At 34.0% G+C, this 23588-nt stretch overlaps 1 protein-coding gene across 9 annotated transcripts in view; it reads right to left on the bottom strand.

Annotated features, from left to right (window-relative positions):
• The window catches only part of COP1 (COP1 E3 ubiquitin ligase), a 222101-nt gene that overhangs the window by 99575 nt on the left and 98938 nt on the right, over window positions 1-23588 (bottom strand). For all 9 annotated transcript variants that reach the window (XM_032291321.1, XM_032291323.1, XM_032291326.1 and 6 more), the window contains 2 exons: window positions 20354-20468; window positions 16485-16620 (listed from right to left, as the gene is read on the bottom strand). In XM_032291321.1, the coding sequence (XP_032147212.1) occupies window positions 16485-16620; window positions 20354-20468 (251 nt within the window). The remainder of the gene's footprint in view (window positions 1-16484; window positions 16621-20353; window positions 20469-23588) is intronic.

Genomic DNA, 23588 nt, shown 5'->3' with positions numbered 1-23588 from the left:
GAACCCAGGAGGCGGAGGTTGCGGTGAGCCGAGATCGCGCCATTGCACTCTAGCCTGGGTAACAAGAGCGAAACTCCGTCTCAAAAAAAAATAAAATAAAATAAAATAAAATAAAAATAAAAATAAAAATAAAATAAAACATCCCAAAGCTAAGCTAAGTTCTTGTACTTCACCTCCTTTTTATCTTCCTGGATTTCTTTGGTGATCTCATACAGTCTCATGGCTTTCAATCTATACAATACACTGATAATTATTAAGTGTTTGTCTCCCAAACCAGACTTCTCTCTATACTACTGCGTCATGCCTACTCGACAGCTCCAATTTTTAATCCAATAGGCGTTGTTAACCTGTCCAAATTTGAGTTTCTGAATGCCCTGCCAAACATCTAGTAATTTCTTCCAGTTTTACTTGATTAACAATTTTCATCTTTTATTCTTAAAAGCTCATGAATTTAGTAATTGTTTTTTCATAATATATTCTTATTTTTATGTTTATTTAATTTCCTTCCATTTTATTTAGGTTTAGTTTGTTCCTTCTCTAATTTCTTTGTTTAGATGTTTAATTAACTTGTTTTATGTCTTCTTTACCAGTATGTTCAGTTAATTCCTTTAGAGTAAGGAATTTTATTCTGGGCACTTTTAGCTATGTCTAATAGGTTTTCATACACAGAAATTTCATCACACTGGTTTGATTTCCATTTTGATCCTAGAGTTGCCAAAATAGCTATTAAATTTCCATGTGGTATATTTTTCCTGTTTTCTACATTTGTAATAAATGTTTGATCTTACTGTATTGTGATCAGAAAATCTTAATTTCTATTTTCTGTAATTTGAGATTTGGTATATGATCTAGATTCTTTACATTTTCTGATGTTCCATGGACAATGTAAAAGAAGGTATATCTTTATAAATGTTTGTATATGTCTTCTAGCTTGTTAATTATGTTATTTAGGCCTTCTACAGTTTTATTAATATTTAATTTTTGAACACTTAATCTGTCATGGACTAAGATCTGATCTGATTTAAAGTCTCATACCACTAGATGTGTTTATTTTGGTTTACAGTTAACAGGGATTTTTTAATGCATAAAGATATTCATAATTACACTAAAACTTCAGTATAGACTGAACCTCGATCATTATGAAGGGGTGTGTGTGTGTGTGTGTGTGTGTGCGTGCGTGTGTGAGAGAGAGAGAGAGAGACTGATTTAATGCCGAGAGAGAGAGAGAGAGAGAGACTGACTTAATGCTTTCTAGCCTGAATTAAACCGTACTTTTAACTTTCACAGTTCAAAGTTTTAAGAACTCTTCTATACAAGCACAGATTTGTGGTTTATATTATATGCCACCATAAAAATATTTTCTTATTGATAGTTTAAATTTATTAACATGTTTACTTTTATATCTGTCATCTTATTTTATGACATATATTGTTTTAACTGCATTTTTAATTAAAACAAAGTTTTTGACCACCTGATTTCTTTCGTTTTATGGGTTATCCTCCTAAACGGGAATTGTAGTATTTCTGTCTAGTGACTACATAGTTTCTTTACTAATTACTACAGAAAGAAGTAAAGGATTCAATATATCTACTAAGTCTCTACTTTAGTTAAGGGACAAAGTTATTTTTGCCCTTACTCTTCTAATTCTACTGATTATATTGATTGTCTCTTAATCTACATTATACCTTCAAAAATATTTATACTTCTCATCCTTGTGCAAATGAAAATCCTATAATTAAGTGAGAGTAGAAATGAAATCCACTGGCTGGGTGCACTGGCTCATGCCTGTAATCTCACCATGGGAAGCTGAAGCAGGTGGACCACCTGAGGTCAGGAGTTCGAGACTGGGGTGGCCAACATGGTGAAACCCTGTCTCTACTAAAAATACAAAAAAGTTAGCATGGCGTGGTGGTGGGTGACTGTAATTCCATCTACTAGGGAGGCTGAGGCAGGAGAATCTCTTGAACCTGAGAGGTGGAGGTTGTGGTGGGCCGAGATTGTGCCACTGTACTCCAGCCCTGGGGACAGAACAAGATTCCAACTCAAAAAAAAAAAAAAAGAAAAAGAAAAAGAAATGAAATCCATTTTACATAGACAAGCTACCTCTGCATTTCTAGTATTTACTGAACATTCCAAACTTACTAATTTTAAATAGGTGTAAGAATCTTATTACTCCATTATATTGTCCCTGCTATGTAGCTCTGAAATGATTCTAAACACTTACATAGTTTGCTACATGAATGATATGCTTTGCTATAATAAGAACTTGGAGTGTATTCCCTCACCACTTCAAGAATGTGACCCCTTATCGGATCCCAGATGTGAACTTGGAATGTCTCACCACCTCTGAAATGTGATAACACACCTCCTCAGATCCCATATGTGAGTTACTGACCTCAACTACTGGACTTCAAACATATATAAACCTAAGAGTTTGACGAACACTTTGAGAGCTTAGGCTGTGTCAAGTTTCACTCTGTCAGCCACTTCTCAGAAAACTGAATGCACAGGCTGTGACAAAGCTTTGGAGCTTTGAAGCCTTGCTTTCTAACACCAGCACTGCCTTCTAACTTCAAGGGACCTTACAGGTAGTTGCAGATCTTGGCTGTACTCACACAAAAGCATACTTTAACATTTAATTAAACTTTACTTTCCACAGAGGCCTGCTTCCATCCTAATTGAGTAACCAGACTTTAATAATCTAGGAGCTCACTCACTATGTGGTTAATGTAACTCATCTATCAAGTGTATTCTGTGTGAAACTTGTCCACATTATTCTCTCCCTCTTAAGCATTGTGAACCTAAGAAAAAAATTATCTTTGCATGGCAATAAAACAAGTGAATCATTAAAATTATTCTTTGATCATCTCCTTATTTTAACCACACAGAATAGCCACGTATTTATAAATTAAAATCCACTCATTTTATTTTCCTTTTATTTCTCCTTTATATTAGAATTAAGACACCATAATTTTTAAAGATTTGAAGTTAGGGAATTGCAATATCTATTAATTTTATGTCGGAACATAAAACATTCAGTGTCAGTGGTTCCAACAAAACTTTATAAACACTAGAATCTGAATGTTCACATGTCACAAAATATCCTTTGCATTTTTTTTTTCAACTTTTGCAAATGTAAAAAATATTCTTAGTTCCTAACAAAATCAGGCAATGAGTTGAAATTTGGCTCACAGGTATTAGTTTGCTGGTCTTAAAATGTTTTTATTTTTTTTTTAATAGCAACCTGTTAGATAATTGTTAACCTAAATCCAAATTAATGGACACACTTGCTTTCATACACAGGCACTAAATTGAAGTCCCATTTTAAAGTCTATGCATACACTTATTCTACAATTTTTATTAGGTGACTCGTTTTGTTTGAACTCCATAATACCTCAAAATCTTGCTTTTAAACAACTACTTGAGAAAAATTTACTTTCCTATTCCCTCTGACTATCATTGAATAGCTAAAACAAATACATACACTAGCTGATAAACTATATTCTGAATCACTTTTGTGACTATTAAGTGTTTATCTTGTGATAAAATGTCTTTCTCCTTAAAACACTTAAAATTAAAGATGCATCTTGAGGCCTTTTAAGATCAATATACTGAATATCAACGTTTGCACATTTGGAACAAAATCTATTAGAGAAAATAATGAGGGCTGAAAAACAAAATATATTGTTGTCCCCAAAGCTACTATGACATCTTGTCCTCTTTAAAATGTTTTTAGTCTTTGGGAGGCTGAGGCAGGAGGATCGCCTGAGGTCAGTTCAAGACCAGCCTGGCCAACATGGTGAAACCCCATCTCTACTAAAAATGCAAAGATTAGCTGGGCGTGGTGGTGGGCAGCTGTAATCCCAGCAGCTACTCAGGAGGCTGAGGTAGGAGAACTGCTTGAACCTGGGAGGCAGAGGTTGCAGTGAGCCGAGACAGAGGCATTGCACTCCAGCCTGGGTGACAGAGAGATGATGAAATTTTCTTCTAAACTGTAAATTTTTGCTCCACATTAGTAAAAAAAACACTGAAGAAAAATATAAGAGAAAATGTGAATTTTACCAGATAAATCCCTTCAAACCATTACAGCAAGAAAAAAGGAAGAGCTCTTGTTCTAAACTGCATATGGAAAGGTAAAAGATTTATACTAGCCAGTAAAACTTTTGAAAAGAGTAATAAAGATGGAGAACTTGTATTACCTAATTTCAAGCCTCATTATAAAACTACAGTAATCATGACAGTACAATACTGGCCTAAGAGCAGACATATAGATAAATAGAACAGATAGCTAAGAAGTAGACTAGCATATACATATATATATGTGTGTGTATATATATATATATATATACACACACATATATATATAGTCAATTAATTTTAAACAAAAAGGACAACAGGAAAAGGTTATCTTTTGATCAATGATGCTTGGAACAATTGGATATCTATATTGGGAGGAAATAAATAAACTTCAACCATTACCTCACAATCTAAACAAAAAGTAACCTGAAATAGATTATAAGTCTGTAAGTAAAAGGTAACATTATTACAATGATAGAAGAAAAATCTTAGGGGCAGAAACATTTTTACAGGACAGAAAAATTTAAAACATGGATGAACTGGAATTCATCAAAATTAAATACCACTCATGTTCTTTGAAAGACACTATTAAGAAAATAAAAAGATGAGCCACAGGCAAGGAAGAAAATTCTGGTAACACATATATCTGACAAAGAACTCATATCCCTAAAATAAAAGGAATTCTAATCACTAAATAGGAGAAAGACCTGAATTTAAAATACTGAGCAAAAGATTTGAATAGACAATTCACAAAAGACATACAAATGGTTAGTAAGTGCATTAAACACCACTAGTAATAAGAAAAAAGCATAGAAAAATAACAAGAAAATGCCATTACATACCCAATATTAAAATGTCTGATATTAAAAAGAAAAACAATGCCAAGAGTTACAGAAGATTTGGAGCAACTGGAATTTTTTTAACTGCTGACTGGGGTGGTAACCAGTTGGACTTTAAAAATCCAACCACTTTAAAAATAATTTTGGCAGTTTCTTAAAATGTTAAACACTTCCTACAGCACAACAATTCCAATTCCAGGTATTTACCCAAATAAATAAATATAAACATTAATATCCAAAATGACTTGTATATGAATATTCACACCTTTATTCATAATAGTAACAAACAAAAAACTCAAACAAGTTTATTCAAATGAATAAACAAATTGTATTTTTATTCAAATGAATAAACAAACTGCAGAATATTTAGACAATAAGATACTACTCAATAATAAGTAAATAAACAAATTACTAATATGGACATCAACATGAATGAATCTCAAAAACAAGCTGAGCAAAATGAGCTAGACACACAAGAATATATACTGTATGGCTCCATTTATAAGAAATTTTTAAATGGCTGAATTATTTTATAGTAACAGAATGGAGAGAAAGAGTTGCCTATGGCAGGAGTTTGAAGGAGGGGTGGAATTAACTGCAAGTGGCGGGAGAGAAAATTTTTGAAAATGTTTTATATTTTGACTGCCATTAACACAATTATAAAAATTCAAACTTTATGCTTTATTGCATGTAAATTATACTTCAGTAAAGGTGATTTTTAAAACGATCCAAGTTGTGATTTTATACATCTTAAATTATGTAAATAATACTGCAAATTAATCTCTCTCAAGCACAGATCAAAGCATCAAGTTTTATAACTTCTGAAGTTATCAACAAACTCACCTATTGATATGAGTAGGGAAAAGGGAAGAGGAGGAGAGAGAATGTGAACATAAACATTAGTGGTAGAAAACAGCCCTGTTTCAATGTTAGTATGTTATAGCTAAGTCCCCTAACCACAGGTTAGCTTCTGTCTTATTTCAGGGTATTTCTTTTTTTTTTGGCTTTGTTCGATAAATAATTGTAAAAATACACAAATAGGAAACTTTCTGCTGTACATACCAGAATTTCTTATTATGTAAATAAAATCTGTAGCTATCATTACATCAGTGATGGAGTGGCTCCTATATAACGGGCCAAGTGATACGTTATTACTGTTAAGCAAGTAATGATAAAACATTAAATAGCTATTCATCACAAATAGATCAGAAAATCTGACAAAAGCCACTTTCTTTCACAGACACACTTAATCAGAAAATATGATAGAGATTTAATCAAGTATAGTAGTACATCTTTAGAGCCTAAACAAATCTTTTTCAACCAACTAAAAGTGCAAAAACCATCAATAGCTGATGGGCCAAATTTGGCCCACGTGCCACAGTTTGCTGATTTTAAAAGAGCCCTTACATTTCTCAATCAAAATGAGCTTCCTTGCATAAAGACAAACCCAATGTAAAGTTTGAAAACTTTACAATTCTTTAGGCTGGGCACAGTGGCTCCTGCCTGTAATCCCAGCACTTTGGGAGCTGAGCTGGGCAGATCACGAGGTCAAAAGTTTGAGACCAGCCTGACCAACATGGTGAAATCCTGCCTCTACTAAAAATACAAAAATTAGCCAGGCGTGATGGCGGGCACCTGTAGTGCCAGCTACTTGGAAAGCTGAGACAGAAGAACTGCTTGAACCCAGGAGGTGGAAGTTGCAATGAGCCAAGATCTTGGCACTGTACTCTAGCCTGAGTGACAGAGCAAAACTCCATCTCAAAAAAAAAAAAAAAAAAAAAAAAAAAAATCCAAAACTTACAATTCCAGAAAATTGAAAAATTACCCAAAAAAGTTATATTTCATTTACATAAATAGGGATATATATATTTTTAAATTATTTTTAAAGACTAATGGAGATAATACCATTTCCAGGACATATCTATGGAAATCTTTGCCGCCTACAGATGGTAAAACTAAAACAGTACACTATAACACAGGCCACATGGGGCTTCAGGAGCTTTAATTATTTACCTCTATATACCGCTGTGGGGCCAGAGCCCATGCTCCCACGACCTGCCTGTCCTTCCTGCTACCCCAGGGTTGAAAACCCTCTGAGCAGTGAGGCACCAAAGAAACAAGCCACACCCCCATTGCATGCCCCTGCAAGGGGGATAAGGGAACTTTTCCCATTTCAAAATGTACCACTCTGGTGCGGAACGTTGGTAATGGGTGATGCTATGTATGAGTGGGAGATGTGTAGGAAATCTCTGTACTGTGAACCTAAAACTGCTCCATAAAGTCCATCAAAAAGTAATTATAATATTTTCCTAAAGAATTAAAAATGTAAATATTTCTTATGTCTTCCTTCCTTCCCCTTCCTTGCCTTACTCCCTTCTTTGTTTCTTCTCTCCCTCCCTTCCTCCATTTTTTCTTTCTTTTTAAAGCTCTTAACCTAAGGCAATGGTTCTGAAAGTGTGGTTGCAGATTAGCAGCATCAGTATAATCCTGGGAAATGCTAGAAATGCACATTCTTAGACATAGCACAGACTACAGAAACTCTGAGAGTGGAGCACAGCAATCTGTGTGTTAACAAGATCTCCAGATGATTATGAAGCACTGTCCTAAAAACAGGTTGGTAAGTCTGAAAGGGTAAGGATGCCTAACATTTACTTAGTATTTACAACATGCCACATAAAATGCAGAATTATTTCAAAGAAGTTCTCATTTCATCTTATTTAAATAAGATTAACTGAGCCTATTTCCAGTTAAGCCAGATAACTAAGAGATAAAAGCACATTTTTTTTCCAAACTGCATGAAACTTTGAATGAATGAAACTTATTCATTCGAACTGATGCTTGTTTTAAATTATGAGCTGCACTCTAAAGGTTTATGAAGGCCTTCTCCTCTAGAGGTTGCCTAAATAATTGAAGATATGTGAATAATTATATTCCCTTATTTTTCTTCATGTTTTGTTCAGAGGAAACGCGAAATACCTTCCTCTTAAACCTGCTAAGTGCAACAACAGCCCAGCCTTTAGAATTACTACCTCCACGCAAACTTCTGCAAGAAATTACATAACTGTAATCGACTTTGGGAGGCCAAGGCAGGTGAATCAGTTGGGGCCAGAAGTTTGAGACTGGCCTGGGCAACATGGCGAGATCCTGCTGTCTCTACAAAAAATATAAAAATTAGCCAGGTGTGGGGGCAATGCCTATAGTCCCAACTACTTAGGGGGCTGAGGTTGGGAGGATCACTTGAGCCCGGGAGGTTGAGGCTGGAGTAAGTCAGGATTGCGCCATTGCACTCCAGCCTGAGCAACAGGGTGATACCTCATCTCAAGAAGAAAAAAAAAAAACAAGAACAAATTATAATACATGTAATACATGGTTTTGTACATAATGAAGCAATAAAAGTAAACGTGTTAGTGCATCCTATCTTAAAAGTCAAGTACTCTGTTTAAAAAAACAAAACAAAAAAACCCCCACAAAACTCTGTCATCTGTGTTGGGAGTGCAGCAGAGCCATCATAGCTCACCTTCAACTCCTGGGCTCAAGAAATCCTTCCACCTCACTCTCCTGGTTAGGACTACAGGTGCATACTACATGCCTGGCTAATTTTTTTTCATTGGCTAATTTTTTACATTTTCATTTTTGTAAAGATGGGGTCTTGCTATGTTTCCCGGGCTGGTTTTGAACTCCTGGCCTCAAGCAATCTTCCCACCTCTGCCTCTCAGAGCAGTGGTATTATAGGCATGAGCTACCATGCCTGACTACCCTTGCTTCTGTCCAATTCTTCTCCAGATTGTACACTGTAAATACCTTCATAGCACTTAAAACACTTTATTCTATATCCTGACTGATATAGTTTGAGTATTTGTACCTGCCCAAACCTCATACTGAACCGTAATCCCTAATGCTGGAAGTGGGGCCTGATGGGACGTGTCTGGATCATGAGGATGAATCCCTCATGGCTTGGTGCTATCTTCATGATAGTTCTTGCAAGATCTGGTCATTTAAAAAATGTGTAGTACCTCCCTCCTCACTCTCTCACTTGCTCCTCTTTTAGCCATTTGACTTGCCTGCTCCCCCCTCACCTTCCACTGTAATGACACGGCCTCCCTAGAAGATGATCAGATGCCAGCACCGTGTTTCCTATGAAGACTGCAGAACTGTGAGCCAATTAAACCTCCTATCTATATAAATTACCCAGTCTCGGGTATCTATCTATATAAATTACCCAGTCTCGGGTATTTCTTTATAGCAAGGCAAGAACAGCCTAGTACACTCACTTAAAGGTCTGTGTTGTCACTACCATGTACATCACTCTGATATTCTCAGCACTTAAACTGTTTAACATGAATAGGGTATAATTTTGGGGGGAAAAAGCATAAAAATATTATAGACAAATGTATGTGAATATCTAACTGATCTTAGGATCACCAAAAGATTTTCTAATTAAAAAGGCTAGAATTTGATTTTAAAAAGTCATAAGGATATATGGCAACTGCCTCCTGAGGAAGCTTATTCTACCTCAGCACACTGCTGACTACAAGATCTTCCTTACATTAACCTTAAAATGTGGCTTCTAGACATTAGTTCTACCTTTATCTCTTAGATACCAAACACTGATTTATGACAAACCTTCACAAATCTACTAAAATCTTAAACGCTAACCTAATTAACACTTGTTTTGTGGATATGTGTAAAATTATTTCATATGGTTTCACTCTGTACCAGTGAAAAGTCTCTGTATCTTCTGACAAAAAGAGAAAGCACACTGGCAGTCTTAAAAATCATACCTATTCCTTAGAAAACAAGTCAATAATTACCCAGAGATCTCTTTTTAAATATAAATTTAAAGCTCATAAGCAATCTTCAATAAGGAACATATTAAAAGTTACCCTAAATCTGGATCCGCATTTGCTGTCATTATAAATTAAGACTTAGCAAAAAGGATCCTTGTAACTATTGCAGAACCATAAAGTTTAATTTGAATAGTTTCAAACTATGGTAAAAAGTGACATCTAAGGTGCAGTATATGTAAAAAAAATTAGTATCAAAAAATGTTCATTATTTTGACCTCCTTACAGAAATAGGGATACACAGTGTCAGAACCTCAAAAGAATTAAGTCCTCTTTTTCTTCTGGGTGCCTCAAAGGAAAAGTGTTTTCTGGAAACTTTACAAGGTTTCCAAAGATCTTTAAGTAAACAAAAGAGCACTAGAATTCAGGTATGCCTGGGTCCAAATCTCGGTTCTGTCTGTTACTGGCATTATGTTTATCTTGGGCAAGTTACAAAATTTCGATCTCAGTTTTTTCAGCAGTAAAATGAGATTAATAGCGATACCTTGCTACATAGGGTTGAAACAAGGATTAAATGAATTAGGGAATTCATGTACAGTATTTATGATGTTGCCTAAAAAAGAGTAAGTAACATATTCCACATTACCAATGTAGAGACTGTTCTAGCATCAATGAATGCCGCTATATATAACTATTTTCTTCTTAGGAATTTACTAATGCTTTATACAACTCCGTTCCAACAGTTTGAGCAAACATAAGTAAAAATACTGAAATAAACTCTAGAGGTAGACTGTATAACAATTTTGACCATAACAATCTAGGTCAAAATTCAAACTAGGAATTCAAAAGACAACCATCGCTACTAAGTATATTAAGAAAGTTTAAATTATACAGTTTCAAACTATTCCTCTCTGGTGGACACTGAACACCTAATAGAAGAAAAAATGCAAAATATGCTATTATTGCTAAGTGTAAAAAGAATCCAATAACTGTCTTCTTTCCTATTACTTGCCACTGCTAATCTAGGACCATCTTCTGCCTACGAGAGTGAACTTCACAATAGGTCACCAATTCCATACCTGGTCTATTGTTTAACAGTTGAGATAGTGTCAAAGCAAACAAATGCTGCCACCTTGTGGACTGATGTGTATGGTCTTAACTCCAACAAAGGAAGAAAAACACATTTCTGGTTTGGCCTTTTTTCTCAGTGCGATTATTACTGCAATAAGTGACCAACACTATGTCATACAATTTTACAGTAAGAATAATTATCTGTTTTACAAAGTAACAAAATAATGCACCAAATTCAACATTATCTGTCTTCTCAAACACTTGTTTAACAGGCCTTTTTGTTTGAGACAGTCTTACTCTGTTGCCTAGTGCAGTGATCTCAGCTCAAGGCAACCTCCGTCTCCCAGGTTCAAGTGATTCTCCTGTCTCAGCCTCCCAAGTAGCTGGGATTATAGGCATGCACCACCACACCTGGCTAATTTTTGTATTTTTAGTAGAGACGGGGATTCACCGTGCTAGCCAGGCAGGTCTCGAACTCCTGGCTTCAAGTGATCTGCCTGTCTTGGTCCCCCAAAGTGCTAGGATTACAAGTGTGAGCAACCAAACCTGGCCTCTTTATTCTTCTTTCTGAAAGAAGTTAATGAAATTTCCTTTTTTGAGAGGAAGTAAAAGGCTTTGAAGTAAATTTATTATAAATAATGTTTTTGAATATAAGAAACTAAGAAAAGCAAAAAAATCACCAGGGCTGTGAGTTTTTCTCACCTTCATTTCTTTGCCTATGTCATCCCTTCTTGCTAGTCTTCATCTCTCATGCCTAAGAAGCTTTAAAATTGGAATTTTTTCTTTAAAAATCATTAATTCAGTGTAATTAATAGGAAAAAAATGAATGTAGCATGTCAGACGGCCCAATTAGAGGTATCTTTAAAATTTTTTATATTAGTCAAAATGTTTAAACGTAACTAACCACAATTTAAATAACTAGTATCTCCGAACTAAGATCTTGTTTAGGTCTTCCTAAGAATTTATTTCTGCCTCAGAATGCACAACGTTTTCATATAAATGTCAGTATGATTAGGGTTTATTAGCCATTTTAAAAAATCCAAAACTACATTCAATCCAAAGCCTTAAAAAACAATCCAAGCTTTAAAAAAGCAATAATGAAACCCCTTCTTCCCCAAAATCAAGCTAAAATGGCTTTCAGGAATGAAAAAAATAAAAAAGATTATCAGTATTTTATGAAAGAGACTAAAAACCAATCACATATCTTCCATGTAGAGATGCCGCTTCTGTAACATAATGTTAAGAATAAAGTTTTGATTTTTTTTAAATGAAGAAAATATAATATAGGATAAATTCACAATGGCCAAGGCTATAAATCAACACTACAATAGAGCTCTAATATGAATTACATTTTAACTTGAGTATTGTCACGTAACTATGGATAAGTGCCTACATATCAGGTCCATATTATAAATAAACTTTGATAGTTATTTTTGCCATTTGACATTCAATCTACATTTCTGAAGTCCTTAAAAGCATAGTATACATTCTTAACATAGTTAAGAATTTAAGTAATAATGCTAAACTGTTGCTCCAAACTAAACTGTTTCATAAACAATTCTTTTATTTCTTATCTATAAGCACACTAAAATAAAATTGTAAGCTCTCCTGAATCCAAGCATCATGTCCGGCCTGTTCACGATTATATACCAAGTTTGGCCTGTCAATGAATTTTTGTCAAAGTATGTAATAAATAAACCCCATAATCTGCTGCATTTTCAAATTTTACTCAGTCAAGTGCCAACATACAGAAAAATTAATGAATGTATGATTCTTGTCTTATTCATTACTAAATTAAACAGCTGCTAGAATACAATACAAAATCTCTGCAATAGTTTATTTAGCTAATGGCTTAAATTTTAAGATCTTCATATATATAACAAATTAAAATCTTACTCCTGGCCAGGCATAGTGGCTCACGCCTGTAATCTAAACACTTTGGAGGCCAAGGCGGGCGGGTCACCTGAGGTCGGGAGTTCAAAACCGGCCGGACCAACATAGTGAAACCCCATCTTTAAATAAATAAATACATAAATAAAAAATCTTACTCCTATAAATGAAAAGCATGCTAAGTTTTAGCAATATTTGTCAAGTTAAAACTTACCAAATTCCTGATGTGCCTCAAAAAAACACCTTTTTTAGGTTAGTCATTCTAAGAAATTTGAACATGAACTAGCAATTTGATTACACCAAGGAATTACTGTTAATTTTCTTAGATGTGGTACATCCCTGTGGCTCTACAATGTTCATTTTAAGAGATGCAAATTAGTTTCTGAGATTTGTTTTAAATTACTTAAGCATACACACACCCAACATTGGAGCACCCAGATTCATAAAACAAATTATTCTTGACTTACGACAAGACTTAGCCACACAGTAATAGTGGGGGATTTCAACACCCCACTCACACCATTAGACAGATCATGGAGGCAGAAAACTAACAATGAAATTCTGGACTTAAATTCTACACTTGATCAACTGGATACACATACACAGAGTACTACACCCAACAACCACTGAATATACAAATTTCTCATCTGTACAGGGAACATGTTTTAGGACAGACCATCTGCTTGGCTCTAAAGCAAGTCTCAATAAATTTAAAAAAAAATTGAAATCACACCAAGCATACTCTTGGACCACTGTGAGTAAAAATAAAAATCCATATCAAGAAGATCTCTCAAAACTACACAAAGACATAAAAATTAAACAACTTGCTCCTGAATAACCCTTGGATAAACAAAGAAATTAAGGCAGGAATGAAAAAAATTCTTTGATATTAATGAAAATAGAGATACAACTTATCAAAATATTTGGATGCAGCTAAAGCAATGTAGAGAGGAAAATTTATAGTACTAAATGCCTTCATCAAGAGGTTAGAAATATTTCAAATTAGTGACCTAACATCATATGTAGAAGAACTACAAGAAAAGAACAATCTAATCCCAAAGCTAGAAGAAAAAACTAAAATCAGAGAAGAACTGAATGAAATTGAGACCCAAAAGTCCATACAAAAGATCAATAAAACCAAGAGCTGGTTCTCCAAAAGAATAAACAAGATTGATAAACCACTAGCAAGATTAACAAAGAAAAAAAAAGAGAACTTCAAAATAAGTGCAATCAGAAATGACAAAGATGACAATACAACCAATCCCACAGAAATACAAAAGATCCTCAGAGATTATTATGAACATCTAGATCTATGCACACAGACTAGAAAATCTAGAGGAAATGGATAAATTCTTGGAAACACACACACCCTCCTCCAAGGGTCAATCAATAAGAAACTGAAAACCTGAACAGACCAGTAACAAGTTCAGAAATTCAATCAGTAATTTAAACAAAACAAAACAAACTACCAATCAAAAAGAGCCCTGGACCAGATGATTCACAGACAAATTCTAACAGATGTACAAAGAACTGATACCAATCCTACTGAAACTTCCAAAAAAAACAGGGAGGGGTTTCTCCCTAATTCATTCTATGAATCCAGAATCAGCCTGATACCAAAATCTGGTAGAGACACAATGATAAAAGAAAACTGCAGGCCAACATTGCTCATAAACACAGGCACAGAAATTCTCAGCAAAATACTTGCAAGCTGAACCCAGGAGCACACCAAAAGTTAATTTGCCATAATCAAGTATGCTTTATTCCTGCAATACAAAGCTTGATTCAAAATATGCAAATCAATAAATGTGATTCACCACATAAAAAGAATAAAAAAACCAAAAAACATAATATCAAGTCAACAGATGCAGAAAAAGTCTTTGATAAAATCCAACATCCCTTCATGATAACAACCCTCAACAGACTAGGCATCAAAAGAATACAACCCAAAATAGTAAGAGCCATGTATGACAAACTCATATCCAACATAATACTGAATGGGTAAAAGCTGAAACCATTGCCCTCTGACAACTAGAACAAGACAAGGATGCCCACTTTCATCACTCCTATTCAACATACTACTGGAAGTCCTAACCAGAGCAATCTGTCAATAGAAAGAAAGAAATGGCATCCACGTCGGAAAAGAATAAGTCAAATTATCTCTTTTCACTGACAATATGATTCTATACACAGAAAACCCTAAAGACTCTGCCAAAAGGCTCCTGGAACTGATAAATTCAGTAAAGTTTCAGAATACAGGGTCATGCAATATACCCATGTAACAGACCTGCATGTGTACCCTTTAATATAAAAGAAGTTGAAAATATTAAAAAATAATTTAAAAAAAAAACATGGTCAGGCAGCACAGAAAAAATAAAATAAAATACTTAAAGCAAAAAATAATCAAAATGAAGAGGACACATGAATCATGTACAGCAAAATCTTAACTACTGCTGACTGTGGGTGATGGTTATGTGAAAAATTACTCCATTCTATTTTCCTGTATATTATAAAATTTCATTAAATATTTCAAATAATGATGAAAATAATATAAATCAAGCTGAGTACAGTAGTAGTCCCAGCTACTTGGGAGGCTGAGGCCAGAGGAATGCATGATCCCAGGAGTTTGAGGACTAGGCAGCATAATGAGATCCCATCTCTTAAAAATAAAAAAAAATCAGTAACATAAAGGTAACTGGAAAATCCCAATATTTGAAAACTAGTAACAGCCTCAGTAATCATGGGTCAAAGAGAAAAATCAAGATGGAAATTAAAAGATAATTTAATATATACTTCAAAACATGCTGTATGCAATAAATACACACAATTTTATCTGTCAATTAAAAAAACTTTTTTAAAAATAAAAAGAATAGCTAAAAAAGTACTTTTAACTAAATTAAATGGAAAAGTACTGCATCAGCATTTATGTGATGCGGTTAATAAAGTATTTAGAGGGAAATGTATATAGCACAAAATGTATTAGAAAAGAATAAATGTATCAACCAAACGACCTCAATTTTTACTTTAAGAAATTAGCAGATAAGAGCAAATTAAGCCTTCAAAATGCAGAAGAATGAAAATTATTAAGAGCAAAGATTAATGATAATACAAAAATACAAACTATCAATAAAACCAAGAGCTGGCTACCTGGGAGGATCAATAAAACTGATAAACTTCTAAGCTAGACTTTTCAGGAAAAAGATAAGAAGAAACAAAATCCATTATCAGGTATGAAAGAGGGAAAATCATCATTGAATCCAAAGATATTAAAGGAATAATAAGGCAATATTGTGAATAATTGTCCACCAGAAAGTTCGACAGCCCTGATGAGATGGGCAAATGTCTTAAAAGATACAAACTAATAATAATGCTGAATCAAGAAGAAATGGATAATTTCATTAACCCTAAATCTCTTAAGAAAATTGAATTGGTAGTAAAAATTATTTTCTGGAAGCTTCGCTGGCAAATTCTACAAAATATTTAAATAAGAAACAATATCAATTCTATACAAGCTTCCAGAAAACTACAGAGGTGGGAGCACTTATGAGAAGAGGATACTCATGTGTTTTGACTCATGTCTTCAAAATCAGACATAGATACTACAAAAACGCTAAAACCCTATGAGATGGATACTACCAATTATTCCATTTTAGAGATGAAGAAATTTGGCATATAGAAACTCAGGAGCTTGCCTAAAATCACAGAATAATTGGCAGGCTACTTCAGAACCCAGACTTTTAACAATAATGCTATAAGTGCTTCTCCAATTCAATTCTAGACGTTCATACAAAAGAAAATAGTGAGAAGTACATCCAATACTTACCTAGAGACTATACTGGAGCCATTATAGAGATCACTAGCATATGACAATGTGGCTAAAGGTCGTACTGAATTATATCGAGTAAACTTGGACAAGCATTCCTGAAATTCATCCAACTGGCTTGCAGTTCGACTGTCATCTATATGAAAAAAAAAAAAAAAAATAGATGAACTACAAAGTAAGTCAAAGAGCCATATCCAAAAAATAAAAGTTATATTCTAAATACAAAGTTTTAAAGATTTTATTAAAGACTAGTTTGCACAACTTAGTTAATTTTTCAGCTTTAATAAAAAATGTCTCGGTTCTTTGAAGACACTGTCTCTTTCCACTGTAAATTCTCATTTTTTTGGTAATAATGTCATGGAAAAATAAAAATAATAAAAGAGTTACTATTTGAGAGAAAAGTCATTAAAACAAAAAAAATCCATCAATGGAGAGGGTGAGGATGCAAAGAAGAGTACATACAGTGGATGGGTATTTGTTAGTTTGAAGGACTATGTTTACTGGCATACATATTTATGCCCATGTTTATTGTTAAAATCTAGTTTACAATAACATTTTAGATAAAATGGTTTATAAGTAAGAAGAAATATTTGCTCAAATAATACACTGAAATCTTTCAAATCATATTACAGGAAGAGAATAGAAAACTGCAATGTTATGAACTATTAATGCTAAAAAACAAACAAACAAAACGAAGTTTAAAATGGCTCCCATGTATCCCAAAGAGTGCCTTTATCAAGAAAAAAATAAATTTTCGTTCAAATCTCTTGGTGAAACATGAAAAAACAATTCCAGCCAGTGGAACACTATACAGATACCTTCGGTATAGTCCACTTCAGTAAACTATTCAAAGCTAAATCATGTGGGATTTAAAACATAAAATCAGTTTATGAAGTAATTGAGAATACAATTAATCTATTCTCTGGTCTATTAATAGAAGCAGACCTACAGTAAAAGCATAAATTTAAAAAATCATTGCTTTCCAGCACTGTGTCATTTGAATTTATATTTTCTGTTCTGAAGAATGAAAGAAAAAAAAACAAAAAAACGATGTGCACTTTAGCTTCCTAGATTGAAACTAAGTTTGCTATACCACTGTATTTTCATAGTTTCCTTATTCTAAGCTTGTATATATACACACACACAACTTTTTGAAGGTAAACTTTCATGATTTCCCTTCTTAAATGCCATCTGAAGTAACACTAAGCATAATAAAAGTAAGATGCAAGAATCATTAAGTTAAAAGAGTTATACAGATAATATAATGTACAGTAAAGAATTTGTTATCTGGAGATATTAGGTTGATGGAATTTATCTAACAATATAAAAAATAATAAATAACATTACTTGAGGAAACTGAGCTTTTGTCCTTGATATTTTACAAATTTTAAAGATTTAAACACTAATCAAATCCATCAAAGCACCTAGATTTAAAGGGTCCAATTAGTAGTGCTTCCATTCTAAAGAGAGCAAAAGGAATTACCTAACGGAATATCTTAACAGTATTGAGATAAAACTCTTGCTCCACAAAAATTATTCTCAGGAAATTCTGCACATTATAAATAAAACATGGGTTATTTGCAAAAATAAAAGCCACAACTGTACTGCATATAATAGTTAATGATTCTTTTTATATGGAATCCTATCACTGTGAGTTATTTAACATTCTACATACTGGAAAGATAGTTGGTTTTATTAATTTAAAAACTGTTTCAATGTTATCCTATCCTTTCCCATTTTGCCATCAATTCCTAAGTACATAAAACTCACAAGCATTTAGTATTATGTATTCTGTTGGGAGACCATAATCCTGTTCTAGGCTAACTAGATTTCTGCCTATCATATAAGCTCATTAATAGCTACTTTCAACAGAAACCATAAGGAAAACAATAAAAGTAGTTATTTCACATCTGAAAGTCTAGTAATTGGTTTTAACTTATGAGGTTACAAAAAGGATTTTGCTTGCATGGGGTTTTATGATCTATATCCATACATATCACCTCTCCTATCCTAATTACAAATTGGTTTGTAAAAGTGTATTCATTGTCTTCTTTCTTTATAATTAAACCCCTCTTTCAACTATAATTAAAACTCCAAAGTAATCGTTCTTTAATATTCATCTCTCATTTTCATAGTTGGAAATAAAAGTTAGGGAATACAGATGGATTTACAGATTCTCATGTGAACATATACAAAGGAAAATCAACCTCTTAGGTACTCCATTTCAGAGAAGTTATAATTTCCCCTTTACAGTCAAAGGTACTAGGAGGAACTTACAATCTACCAATACAATTATAGTAGCTAGCTAACTTAAGATTCCTGACAACTAGAGACATGTTTTAGGTACAATACAGCCATACCCACACAAATAAAAGCCTATCTAATTTTCCTCCTGGTTTTAATTTATTAATCTACTCTCCTGTAAAGCTACACCTCCCAAAATAAACTGGCTTGTGATTACCTTTACTATTCCATACCATGCCTATGCTGTTACTGACCTAAAAATTATTAATAATAATAGCCTCCCCCAATCTCTTTACCATCTCTTTTTATTAAGGTCTGCCACTTGCCTATAGTTGTATTACAACATTATACCAACAAATAATGAATGAAGGGTTAACATTCTACTAGTCAGAATGCAGGTATCAGGCAACGTTCAACTTAACAACTTCCTATTGTAGTTTATATTTATAGATTATTACACAAGCACAATAAGGGGCTTAATTCCCAGGCAATAAATAAAAATTTTCCATGTATAAAAACTGTTTGTTGTTCATTTCAAACACACAAATCTTGGCTTCTCCCTTGGTTTTCAGAGGAAAAATGCTTTGTAAATCTAATATCTTTTCCTATACCACCAATCCTGAGGCAAATCAGTCTATAGGATCTAAGCAATATGTAGATTTTAAGTAATATAAACATATTTATTCAAGAGAAAACCAACACCTGGTTTTTAACAACCAATAAAATATCAGACTTTTTTTTTCCCCTTGGTGGGGTTTACTTTGAGCAGATGCCCTATTAAGGACATGAATTAGTTGAGCACCCAACATGTACCAAGCATTGTGCCTTACACACACCACTTACAACCATTAAAAAACTTATTAGGGTTAGTGTTAATGTCTACTTCACTGATGAGAAAAGACACTGAGAAAGACTGAAGAACACAGTTAGGAAAAAGAGAAAAAAACTAAATTACTTCCTTACAGTAATAGAAATATCCTATGCTATCACATCCATGTCTTTACATACGTTATTTCCTCTACTTTGAACATGTTTCTAATTATCTTTTTCAGTTAATTCATACTAGAATGGCGCACAGAGAACTCCTCTGAAATCCCTACACTGATCATTCCCTTATACCTCCCCATTTTCAGCTCGGCCTGAAATACAGTTGTATTGGTAGATATTATCCATTCTCATGATATTCCTGTAAATTTATATAACATACAATATCACAGAGAACTGTTTGTTGCTTTCCCTGACTCAATTTACAACACTCTTTAAAGACAGAAATCAGTTCTTTCATCTTTTTATTCTTAGCACAGAGGACCATGCTTAGAACTTAATGTTTATTTAACGTTAAGTATTAGGAGGCAACTGAATGAAACTTACTTTTGCTAGCTACATGTTCATGGCTGACTTTCTTTTTACCTTTATCAGAATTCGCAAATATAGAATAAAAAACAGTCATAGGAAAGTAGTATTCTCAAAGATCACTACAAACCTCCATGATGATATGGTAGACGATGTCAAAAAAATACACCCTTTCCCTTTGCAATTAGAATTTTCCATAAATTCAGCATGAAAATCTAGAAACAGATCTGAAATATAGATCTGAGATAATTTGAGAAGGTCTGGATATGTACCTGAGATACGAGACATCCTTGTAGAAAAGTAACACTGCTCCAAGTCTTCAAAATGAGCAGTAAGTCGTTTTCGTCTTGACGCTAATGTGCTATTATACCAAGGCTGTTTCTTTGTCTAAAATGACAATAAGAAAATACACATAACTTAGAATAAACAATACTTTTCTTTTGCACAGAATACTCAAATGTTGAGCATTTACCTTCAGAAGTTAATCACAGTAAAATAATTACAAATGGTAAAAAACTGTAATTTTGAGATGTTTTCCAATTTTTCTTTTAACATGAAAATAGAAACCAAATTCATTCACAGAATAATTAAAACTAATAATGGTTTTTAAAATAAGCTCTAAAAATCAAATAATAATTTGAAAATAATTATCAAATAAAAAATTAGTTACTTTTTCATTATCCCTACATTGTAGCCTTCTACCCTTGAATTACTGGAATAGTTCTTAACTATTTAATAGTAATTATCAGATTAAGAGGCAGTAACATACACATGCCAAAGAGTTTGATATATTCATTAGACAAACAAAATAATAAAATCAGATAAAAAGGCAGTAAACTTGAAAAATGTTAGAATATTAATCCTATAAAAATCAAAGGTTTGTGGTCCTAAATACATATTACTTAGTTGCTGGCACAAATTCACCAATAACTATACCAAAATGCTAAACGCATAAACTAAAATGTACTAAGGTACTGTAGTGCATACTACAGTATACCCCTGCTTTGATAAAACTAGATGGAAGGTAAGAGTCAGATTTGAAAGCACTGCTTCACTCTGAGAACTAAACTCTTAGTTCTAATTCTTTCTTGCCCAAATTCCTATTTAAGAAGATGGAGAGTCAGGCCCTACAAACAATAACAATCTCATCAGATGGATTTTATTTAACACTATATAGGTTTTATTTAACCCTATATAATCTCTCTTTTCAACCTGACTCTGGAATAATGTCACATGACAGATGAAGGACGCCAACATATTTTACCCCCAAATATGTTTTCTGTCATATTTTGAAATGACCCTGCAAAGCAGTCTTTTCTGGGGAAAATTTTGCATCTGTATTAGCATAACTATACCCTTCCCCTTCCAGGCCCTCCCAATCCTGAATAGATTAACTGAGAGTCCAGCCTAATTAGGAAACATCTGCCATCTACTGCCTCTAAAGGTGGCCACCTATGAGACTCCATCTACATAAAAACTTTGGTCTCCACAACCCCTTATCTTAATGTAGCCACTCCTTTCTATTAATTCCAGGTTTTTAGATAGTAACTTAACTCTTTGAACCAAGAGCCAATCAAAAAATCTCTGAATCCATGTGTGACCTGTAAGCCAATCCCCATTTCCACCCTCTGTCCCCACCCTTCGGTCCTGCCTTTCCAGACTGAATCAATGTAAACTTCATAAGTACTGATGGATGTCTTATGTCTCCTTAAAATGTGTAAAACCAATCTGTAACCCAACCACCTTGGGCACATGTTCTCAGGACCTCTTGAGACTGTGCCTCGGGCCATGGTCACTCTCTCTTTTTTTTTTTTTTGGCTCCAAATAAACCTCTTTAGAAAAAAGTTTATTTGGCTCCAAATAAATTTCTTAAAATATTTTATAGAGTTTGACTCTCTTTGTTAACAACTCACAAGAAAGTAAGATAATTTTCAAAGACTTAACAGACAAACAGGAAGGTGAACTCAGAGATGTAATGATAAACAAAATTTAAAAGCACAGGGCAGGGGGAAAGAGGAGGACAATACCTAGACAAAACAAGTAATTGAACTGGGATTTGAAGAATTAAGCCCGGGGACCACAAGGAGGGAAACTGAAAACAGAATTTACAAACTATAAGAGAAATCTGAAAGAACTACCCAGAATGTAGGGTAAAAGCCAAATGGACAAAAAAAATTGAAAAACAATTTAAGAGGTATAAAAGAATAACAGTTTGAAACATGGCCAGAGGCTCAGAAGAAAAGAGCAAGAAACAAAAGAAGAAATATTTGAAGAATTGATGGCTGAGAATTTTCCAGAACTGAATACAGACGCAGAAATTATTCTGATCAAGTAAGATAATTAAAAAGAAATCTACAATTAGACACACTAAGATGAAGCCATGTTTTTGTCTATAAAGTAAACAGATCTTAAAATCAGATGAAAGGATAATTCATTTAGAAACACCAACTAAAGAGGCAAAATGCTTTTCAAGAGCAGTAGAAAGAAGCTAGAACAAAAAGGATGTCAATAATCTTAAAAAAAATTGAGAAAAGAAAACCTAAAATTCAGAACCCCAAAAAGCTTTCTCACAACATCATAAACAAAAACGAAGTTTATTACCAATGAGCCATCTCTAAAAGAATTTCTGAAATTGTATAGTTGAATAATACAATGATGCCCTTAAGGCTATACAAATTGACTGCATTAAATCCAGACCTTTGCATGTATACCTTTCTACTATGCTGTGACAAAATAGGAAGTATGAACTGTACTTTATCTGCTAGCAGGACTCTCTCTCACTTTGCTGAGTGTTATTTTTCCTTTTTGCCCAATAAATTCCACTTTCCTCACCCCTGTAGGTGTCCATGAGCCTAATCTTTTTTAACTGAACTAAGGAGAAAATTCTGCAACATCTTCACTATACAATGTAGGCCCAAAGGAAGAGTGAGTGAAATGCGAACACTTTCCCTTCTGTGTTTCTGGGCCTTTTGTCCTACGGCATTCTTCTTGTTCCTCCTCCCCAAAACAGTTACCACACCTATCTTTTCTAATACTAGAGGTGGTCCACACCCACTTTCATGGCTCCAGGCACAGGCTCAGGACCGGCTGGACAGTGATGGCTCCCTCCCTGCTCCCCTTCCTACAGGCTTAGGTGTATGGCCTTGTCTGCCACATGTGTGTGCAGTGTCCAATGGCCACTCAAGGTGGGGATGAGCCACAACCACTGCCCAGGCCCCAAGGCGGCCTCGGGGCCTGTGTCCTGTGGCTGACTGGCCAGACTACCATTTGGTCTGGGCCAGGAGGAAAGAAATTCATTTGCATATATATATATAAAAAGAGGTTCTTCCTTCAGGGATACCCTGGCACTTTGTGTAAGGTCTTTTATGCTGGTTCCATGGATGCCATGTTACCTCTGTGACCTGCAAGGACACTCCAGATGAGTTCCTGGAAAATCTAAAATAACTAGAAGACTGTAGAAATGGTCAACCCCTGAGGCACCTACTTAACTTTGAGACATTCTCTACT

This window comes from Sapajus apella, unplaced genomic scaffold, assembly GCF_009761245.1.
Source record: "Sapajus apella isolate SASKATOON/1434 unplaced genomic scaffold, GSC_monkey_1.0 scaffold25, whole genome shotgun sequence".
Lineage (NCBI taxonomy): Eukaryota > Metazoa > Chordata > Mammalia > Primates > Cebidae > Sapajus > Sapajus apella.
Note: the sequence above shows the minus strand (reverse complement) of the source record. Positions and strands in the feature narration are given on the sequence as shown.